Raw genomic sequence first — 9,727 nt, forward strand, 5'->3', positions numbered from 1 at the left:
ATTTTATTTGTGTTAGTTCTTTTAAAAATTGTAATTCTAAATTGAAAGATTATTGCGATCTTGAAATATAAAAATAAAATTATATTTTATTATTTTTCGTCACTCAAAATAAGCGTCACACTTGTGGAAGCCAGTATACCTGCCGTGCATTTATCGAGACTTTCAACTCCAGGTAGGCCAAGTATGGAGAAATGTGAAAAAAGAAAAATATCAGAAGAAAATAGAACATTTAATGATGCCTGGGCAGATTCATTTGCATTTACTTCTGAGGAGGGCAGCCTACCAGTATGCCTAATATGTGGATTGCCGATCTTCGGATCCAGATACGTATGTGACGTTGTACGTGAGCAGCTGTTCTCCACCATGAACTATGTTAAAAACAAACACCGCTCACGCCTCACAGACGAGAGCTTACAGTCCTCCGTAAAGATGGAAGTGACTTTGTACAGCCCCGATTTGCAGGTGCTGTTTGCAGAGGTTCAGGAGCAGAAGCAATTTTTTAGTAGCATAGTGCTTTTTAAAAAAAAAATTAAAATTCAGATCAAGGCTACTTCTTTGTTCATTGTATGTAGTTTCACTTCCCCTGTCACGTCATTAGTCAGTCAGCCGTTTCCCCATGTGTCCTCTCTTCCCGTGATCACCTCCTGTGTACATTTGTGTCCACTATATGTTTTTGTCAGGTCGTCTGTTATCTCCCCCATAGTCACAGACAAACTGTTTCCTAGTTTTCTTAGTTTTTCTAGGGTCCATGTTTTTCACGTGCCATCATCCAAATAAAAGATTGCTTTTTGTTAAAACCTGCTAATCCTCTTCAAACTCTGCTTCTAGGTCCGTTCAACAAAACACACTGGCGTACCTTGCTGTGATGTGATAGTTCAGCTTTTTAATTCACTGAAAAGAGACCTTAGACTGGGTGTCTTTCTTTTTTGTTATAATTTTTTTAAAGTTCGAAATGTATTCCTTACATACATAAAATTAAATTTTCTCTATAGCACTTCATGGATTTAACAAGCAACACACTATAGTTGTTTATACAAAGCATAAAGAAAAAAAAAACAATTTATAGAGTGTTATCTTCATGTTAGATGTCAACACAGTGTTTGCGGCCCCCAGTGTTTTCTTTTCCGTGGAAACCAAATCCAGTGACTCTGTGGGTGTTCAAAGTTGCTGACCCCTGGTCTAGAATAATTATAAAAAGACAGAATAAATAAATAAAAAAAAGTAGAAGTGGGAACAGTCTTTATATCATCTTTATTAGTAATTTAGTCCCGATTTGTCTCTAATATTTCTGCATAAGATCTATTGTTTTATTCTGGCTCTTTACAATTTTTTTGTTATATTGCGCATTAAAATAAATCATTATGATAGTCCTACTTTGTCAGGCTATATTTCCCTAAGAGGACCTTCACATAAAAGGCAAGAACAGCAATGCTGCACCCCGAACCCAGGAAGTATCTCACACAGCACGCAGGATTGAAAAGCCCTATTGATAATGTGCAAAAACTACAACATTACATTACATGCTGTACTCCAGTGTGACTTTCACATCAAGACAGGGACACAGATAAACACAAATCCTGTATAAAACGTACAAATATGAGAAATATGAACATTATAAAAAGAAAATCAACACTGAGCACAGCACAGCACTTAAGTGTAAAATGCTTTAATGTATTCACAGCCATAAAGTAGAGCCAAAATTATAACCCAGGCTGTTTATGAAAAGGTGACACTATTCGGTTTTTAGCAGGTATGAGAGACTGAAGAAGGGTTAACTAGAGTTTTGAGGGTTTGACCTCAAAAAATTGAACTAACAGGAAGAGAAAATAAAAAACGGAGGTTTTCATGTGACTGGAAGTACAAGGCTGTGCTTTCTATGTGGTCATTATGTTTAGAAACAGGAAGTGTAATGTGATTCACACTGAAAGACTGAAGAGGAGGGGTGCTATGTGATCACCAGATTTTTTTTTTATTACTTAATGAACTAAAACGAAAAGACACACGTTACAGTGGATGTTTTGCTTTTTGAGAGGGCCAGTTTGGTGATCACATCTTCTAAGATAAAAAGTGCTGTGAGGCGACTGTTGTTGTGATTTGGCGCTATATAAATAAAATTGAATTGAATTGAATTTCCTATATAATTCATGAGCTCTTTCAATGGTTTCATCTCTCTATACAATCAAAAATAGTAAAACACTGTTAGACTAGCCTGTGAGGATTTAGCATACACACACAAATGATAGCTGATAGCATCACACGGTTGCTGAAGATTTGTCTGCTCCACACAAAGAATGACAATCTCCTGTTCCAGTACATCTCACAGCTGCTCTAAAGGACTGAGGTCCTGGATTTGGAGACCTGCGGATTTAAACAGTTTAAAGTCAGCGCTGCAGATATTTACAGATATTACTGGATATATGTGGATGTAGACTCTTGGAGTCAATTCATATAATTCTTTTAATAGGAAGAGCCACATAAAAGGCATATATTAAGTCAGAAGAAAAACGTTACCACTTTTTCTTCAAGCAGGAGTGCGATGAGAGCAGCTACTAAAGCAAAAACTGTCAGTCCTGCTATTGTAGCTATTACAATCACTGAGGTGGAATCTGTGAGAAAAGCAGGAACAATGTTACAATGGACAACGCTAATACATCAATTATAGATCACAGGGAAATGTAGGCCTATTGAAGTCATTGTTATTAGATGCAAATTCACTCAGATATCATCACTTTATAAATCTGTGACTTTGAAAGAGTTTCTCACCATTATAATCAGCAGTAGCAGCAGCAAACACCTGCTGGACCTCAGGAATCGTCACCATCACCTCTCTGTGAGGAGCAGAGAGCACTCGTGCTGCACATCCCACCTGTGTGCTGTGTTTACATGAACCTGAGAGCACAGCTGTAGTGGTGACAGTGAATGTAGCGTTGGTGTTGGACACACTGACAGTGTTGTACTGTGAGAAGCTGAGGTCTTGTTGTGAGACACTGAGTGTTACAGTGGGAGCAGGTCGACCAGTGGCTGAACAGGAAACAACCCACTCTTCAGTAGAGTTTGACTCTCTGACATCAACAACAGGTTCATGCAGCTCTGTGAAGGATCAGGAGATATTGCAAAGACTACATTGTCAAGAAGAAACCAGCTTCTGACACATTTCATAGTAGCTTTATTTGATTGAGTCTAATCTGCTTGAAGAAAGTAAAAGTTCTTACCATAGACTTGGAGGCAGGTTCTACCAGTGAAGAAGCCTTCAGGGTGAGTGATAAACAGACAGTGATAGCAGCCTTTATCCTGCTCCGTCACATTCCTGATGACTATGGAGCAGTTCTGTAGTCCAGTGTATTTAAACTTGACTTTATCGTTAAAGCCATCATTCACTCTCTGACCATAGTACTTGCTGTAGGTGGCAACATTTGTCTCCACATCACGTGAGATTTTCTGCCATGTGACCTGAAGGACGTCTTTAGTGTCCAAGAGCTGACAGCTGAATTCAGCATCTTCTCCCACTGCTGCCAGCACAGTCTGCTGTGTTTGGATCACTGCTGTTAGAGCTGCATGGAGAAAATAAATGAACGGTTAGATGTGAGAATGAGGAAATATTAGTCAGTGAAAGAAGCAGCTTTTCTTAGCTTATCTTTTTATCCTTATCCTGACATGAAGTCAAACATTAACATGATAAAAAAAAAAACAATCAGCATCAAAGAGAAACACTGGTTACTGTTTCCTACCTTTTGGAAGGACTCCACAGACAAAAAGTAGATAGACAAGCACACAATATGTCATTGCTGTTATAAAGTGTCAAAGTTTGAGATGAACCCGAGAGCTCTGTGGATATAAAAAGATGTCAGGTTTGTATTGAATAAATATATGCATGTACTACACAGAATTCTGTGCAGACATACAACACAATGACTGGCGAGTTTTAAAAACACAACTTCAATTAAAGAAGATACTTCTGTTTTCATGGTTTTCTTTCTGCTTTTTCTCAGGGCTTCTGTAAAAAAAAAGTTAAGTATGAAGTTTCAAATTACAACGGCCACAAAAAAGTGGAAGTGAAAACGTTGCTATTTGCATTTCTCGCATTCCTCATCTGAATCAGATCCTCAAGACAAGATTACAAATAACAACACCTCCGCTTCGCTGGAATCCTTATTTCAGTGTCTCTGCGAAGTTAAGATCTGGATGGCCTCAAATTTCTCGTGATCATCTTGTGATCATCTTTGGACCAAGCTGCAATTCTAGTACCCCGGATCTCGACCTGCGCAGTTTAGCACCTTTTGTTAAACTGCATGCAAAAAATTTGGGGGTTATACGAGATAGTAAGTTTACCTTTGAGAAACAAATTGACTCTGTTGTATAGTCGTCCTTTTTTAAAATTGAGGCTCTTATCCAAGGTGAAATCCTTTTTATCTTTTAAAAACCTAGAACGAGCAATTCACGCTTTTATCTTATCTCAACTGGACTACTGTAATTCTCTATATGTAGGTGTTAGCCAGTCTTGTCTAGCACGGCTCCAGCTGGTCCAGAATGCTGCAGCTCGTCTCCTGACACGTTCAAAGAGACACGAGCATATTTCCCCAGTGCTCGCCTCACTTCACTGGCTCCCAGGCCGCTTTAGAATTAAATACAACATTTTGTTGTTGACTTACAAAGCGCTGAACAGTCAGGCTCCAGAACATCTGTCTGACTTACTGCAGCCATATATACCCCCTAGAGATCTAAGATCAAGTGATCTCTCGCTCTTGGCCACTTTTAAGTCGAGGCTGGTCCACAGAGGTTACTGGGAATTTGTGTTTGTGGCAACGAAAATGTGGAATGATTTACCTCTCCACATTAGAAAGGGCCCGACCATCAGTCTTTTCAAATCCCATCTTAAAACACATTTATTCTCACTGGTTTTCGACACCGCATGAGAGTTACCTGTCTGTCCACCTAATCATCTTTTATCAGGTATTTGTTATTTATGTTATTTGTTACTGTGTAAACTTTTTCCCTTCTTTGTACAGGTCAACATTTTGTTGTTATTATATGTGCTATATAAATAAAGTAAAGTAAAAGTAAAACCTCAGTAAATAAGTTTTTAACAGGAATGCATGAAAAAAATTCAAATAAAGTATTCATCCCATCAGGTATGAACTGGTTTTATCTGAACTGCACACACTCAGACTCTCAAATGACAAACCTGGTTTTAAAGCCTGAGAAGATGAAATGTATTAATGTAAATCAAAATGCCATTTTTAATTAAGGGAGAGATTAATGGACAGTGTCCGTGTCAATGAATGCCATCGGTGGTTTGTCAGAGATAATATTCTCATTTTGTAACTCTGTCACAGCGCATTACCTTCATTAGATAGTTGGAGGATTGAGGGTCTGCAGAATGACACGCAGATTGTAAAATCTTCTGTGTATCTTGTTTCATCCCTGGGGAGACGCCACAGTTTCATTCCTTCATTAACGCTCAGCTTGTAGTTTTTATCACTCTAATGCATAAGAGTCCTCTGATTGCAGCACATGTATGTAGATGAAACATGTTGCTTTCACTATATTAAAGGAGAGGAAATGTTCAAGTCTGAAGTCACAAAAATCTGCTGTTCCAGTTCCTCCTGTAAGATGGACTAATATCACTAAATTATCCATTTAGCCCTACGACAGACTGGCGAACTGTCCAGGGTGTACCCTGCCTCTCGCCCTATGACAGCTGGGATAGGCTCCAGCGCCCCCCGTGACCCTGAAAATGATAAGCGGAAGCGAACGGATGGATGGATGGATATCCATTTATGACTGTTACATGCTGTTGTTGTGTGGCCATTGCCTTGAAATACGTGAAATATCCATCCATCCATCCATCCATCTTCATCCGCTTTATCCGAGGCCGGGTCACGGGGCCAGCAGCCTAAGCAGAGAGGCCCAGACCTCCCTCTCCCCAGCCACCTCCTCCAGCTTATCCGGGGGAATACCAAGGCGTTCCCAGGCCAGCCGAGAGATATAATCTCTCCAGCGTGTCCTGGGTCTGCCCCGGGGCCTCCTCCCGGTGGGACATGCCTGGAACACCTCACCCAGGAGGCGCCCAGGAGGCATCCTTGTCAGATGCCCGAACCACCTCACCTGATTCCTTTCGATGTGGAGCAGCAGCTGCTCTACTCTGAGCCCCTCCCGGATGGCCGAACTTCTCACCCTATCTCTAAGGGAGAGGCCAGCCACCCTTCGGAGGAAGCTCATTTCCGCCGCTTGTATCTGCGATCTCGTTCTTTCGGTCACTACCCACAGCTCGTGGCCATAGGTGAGGGTAGGGACGTAGATCGACCGGTAAATTGAGAGCTTCGCTTTTACACTCAGCTCCCTCTTCACCACGACGGACCGGTGCAGCGTCCGCATTACTGCAGCTGCAGCCCCAATCCGTCTGTCGATCTCCGGCTCCCTTCTCCCATCACTCGTGAACAAGACCCGAGATACTTGAACTCCTCCACTTGGGGCAGGAACTCATCCCCGACCCGGAGTGGGCACTCCACCCTTTTCCGGCTGAGAACCATGGCCTCAGATTTGGAGGTGCTGATCCTCATTCCCGCTGCTTCACACTCGGCTGCGAACCGTTCCAGTGCGAGCTGGAGGCCCTCACCCGATGAAGCCAACAGAACCACATCATCCGCAAAAAGCAGATGACGTGAAATATATTATTATTATATTAATGAAATAATTATGTATTTTAAATACAGTTGGAAAATGCTTCAAACATTGATAAGAAGAATCCACACAATAAAACAAACAAACAAACAAACAAACATGTCCCAACAAGCAATTTAAGACAGGACAGCTTTACTGTCAGTGTGCGAGGACAAAGTTACAGCAAACATCCCTCCTGGAATGAGGCATGTGATTAGCAAAATATGAAAAGACATTATTTATCATCCAACAAAAGGTTTAAGATTTAACATTGGATCTCTAACTCTTTCTCTCTCTCTCTCTCACTCACACACACACACACACACACACACACACACACACACACACACACACACACACACACACTAACAAATCAGCTAAAAACATTAAGCTTGGTGGTTTTCATGTGACCATCATGAGGCTTATGCGCAAGTTCACTAAGGAAGCTCTGTAGTCACACGTCTGTCTGCTTCCCGGGTGTTTGGCAGCTAATGTAAGTTTTACATCACTTCCACTTTCCCATGCTTGTCAAGCTGGTTGTGACATCACGGGTCTAGTCCAATCAGCACTCAGCCCTCCTTCTTTAGGCCAATCAGCCTTCACTCCATGTACTTAAAATCTCACTGCGCATCTGTGATTCTTCTTTTTAGATGCCTTCGTACAACCCGCCTCCTCCCCATCGCCACCACCTTTCACTCATCTCTGTCAGGCGCCATTCAAGCCTCCATCTTCATCTCCACCACCAGCATCTATACTCTGGGGGTCCTTCCCTAATCGCTATCACAGCTGTGATTGTGTTCTGCTGCGCTGGACCATCGGAGTCTAACCACCAATGCATGAACTAGACGCGTGGTTTCTCTCTCTCTGTCTTTAGCTGTTGGTCACATTTATTTGCAAGTCAGCTGTAGGTTGATGATCCTAAACTATTTCAGCCGTCACACGCTGATGTTGAACTCCACCCGCTGCATCATATCTGCACCTAAATGGCAACTTGAAACAATACTTAAATCTTCATTTCATACATGTAAAGTGACACAATGCATCATTAATGATATATCAGCATCAATGATAACTGAATAATAATAATAACCTGTCGGTAAACTATTAACATAATCACATCAGTGGTTTATAACACAAAGATGTTTTTAATCTCCAGTCACATCAACAATACATTTGTTCAGCACTGCTCAAAATTCAGTCTTCCTGCTGCTTCTGATGAGAACATCAGGTTGTTGTCTTGGTGATTTCTCTCAAACGCTCCTTCGTTTCTGACCTCGCTGCCCTCTGCTGTGAATAAAGATGCTTCAGTCCTTCAATGAAAATAAGAAATAGTTTTATTTGATCACATGATTAAAGTACTCTGAGAAATAGCCTGGACAGAGGAAAATGAGCAAAGTGTTTAAGTGTTTGTGGTTGGTGTTAGATTAGGCTTGAAATTAAAATGATAACAGAGGACTGTGGACACTTATTAGAAGAAATGAAAAATGAAAATAAAAAAGAGCCCGAAGGAAGATTAAAAAATGTCAACAGTGCAGAAAAACAGTATAAAGAGTGACTTACTCCTGACTGTCTCTGATCTTAGTTTCAGATGTCTTATTTATCTTGAGATTCCTGTGTGAAAAACGGAAAAATTTTAAAACAGTTAAAGCTGCAGAAACATTTACAGGGAGTGCAGAATTATTAGGCAAGTTGTATTTTTGAGGAATAATGTTATTATTGAACAACAACCATGTTCTCAATGAACCCAAAAAACTCATTAATATCAAAGCTGAATGTTTTTGGAAGTAGTTTTTAGTTTGTTTTTAGTTTTAGCTATTTTAGGGGGATATCTGTGTGTGCAGGTGACTATTACTGTGCATAATTATTAGGCAACTTAACAAAAAACAAATATATACCCATTTCAATTATTTATTTTTACCAGTGAAACCAATATAACATCTCCACATTCATAAATATACATTTCTGACATTCAAAAACAAAACAAAAACAAATCAGCGACCAATATAGCCACCTTTCTTTGCAAGGACACTCAAAAGCCTGCCATCCATGGATTCTGTCAGTGTTTTGATCTGTTCACCATCAACATTGCGTGCAGCAGCAACCACAGCCTCCCAGACACTGTTCAGAGAGGTGTACTGTTTTGCCTCCTTGTAAATCTCACATTTGATGATGGACCACAGGTTCTCAATGGGGTTCAGATCAGGTGAACAAGGAGGCCATGTCATTAGTTTTTCTTCTTTTATACCCTTTCTTGCCAGCCACGCTGTGGAGTACTTGGACGCGTGTGATGGAGCATTGTCCTGCATGAAAATCATGTTTTTCTTGAAGGATGCAGACTTCTTCCTGTACCACTGCTTGAAGAAGGTGTCTTCCAGAAACTGGCAGTAGGACTGGGAGTTGAGCTTGACTCCATCCTCAACCCGAAAAGGCCCCACAAGCTCATCTTTGATGATACCAGCCCAAACCAGTACTCCACCTCCACCTTGCTGGCGTCTGAGTCGGACTGGAGCTCTCTGCCCTTTACCAATCCAGCCACGGGCCCATCCATCTGGCCCATCAAGACTCACTCTCATTTCATCAGTCCATAAAACCTTAGAAAAACCAGTCTTGAGATATTTCTTGGCCCAGTCTTGACGTTTCAGCTTGTGTGTCTTGTTCAGTGGTGGTCGTCTTTCAGCCTTTCTTACCTTGGCCATGTCTCTGAGTATTGCACACCTTGTGCTTTTGGGCACTCCAGTGATGTTGCAGCTCTGAAATATGGCCAAACTGGTGGCAAGTGGCATCTTGGCAGCTGCACGCTTGACTTTTCTCAGTTCATGGGCAGTTATTTTGCGCCTTGGTTTTTCCACATGCTTCTTGCGACCCTGTTGACTATTTTGAATGAAACGCTTGATTGTTCGATGATCACGCTTCAGAAGCTTTGCAATTTTGAGACTGCTGCATCCCTCTGCAAGATATCTCACTATTTTTTGACTTTTCTGAGCCTGTCAAGTCCTTCTTTTGACCCATTTTGCCAAAGGAAAGGACGTTGCCTAATAATTATGCACACCTGATATAGGGTGTTGAT

At 41.1% G+C, this 9,727-nt stretch overlaps 1 protein-coding gene across 2 annotated transcripts; it reads right to left on the reverse strand.

The window, feature by feature from the left end:
• Window positions 1-975: 975 nt before the first annotated feature.
• Window positions 976-4,387, reverse strand: LOC147302559 (OX-2 membrane glycoprotein-like). Of its 2 annotated transcripts, XR_015127121.1 has the most exons (6): window positions 3,729-4,387; window positions 3,213-3,551; window positions 2,764-3,090; window positions 2,512-2,606; window positions 2,233-2,358; window positions 976-1,179 (listed from the first exon to the last, which is right to left on the reverse strand). XR_015127121.1 is itself a non-coding variant. In XM_086282394.1 (5 exons), exons 1-5 carry the CDS (start codon window positions 3,781-3,783, stop codon window positions 2,329-2,331), a joined length of 846 nt encoding a protein of 281 aa, XP_086138520.1. In that variant the 5' UTR covers window positions 3,784-4,386; the 3' UTR covers window positions 976-2,328. The 2 variants fall into 2 exon arrangements, 1 of the variants encoding a protein (XP_086138520.1); XM_086282394.1 differs by having other exon boundaries at window positions 976-2,358; window positions 3,729-4,386.
• Window positions 4,388-9,727: the final 5,340 nt, after the last annotated feature.

Source organism: Aulonocara sp. 'chitande type north' Nkhata Bay, linkage group LG23 (assembly GCF_057382095.1).
Source record: "Aulonocara sp. 'chitande type north' Nkhata Bay isolate Kocher_YH1m ecotype deep benthic linkage group LG23, A_spYH_male_GT1.1, whole genome shotgun sequence".
Classification (NCBI taxonomy): Eukaryota; Metazoa; Chordata; class Actinopteri; order Cichliformes; family Cichlidae; genus Aulonocara; species Aulonocara sp. 'chitande type north' Nkhata Bay.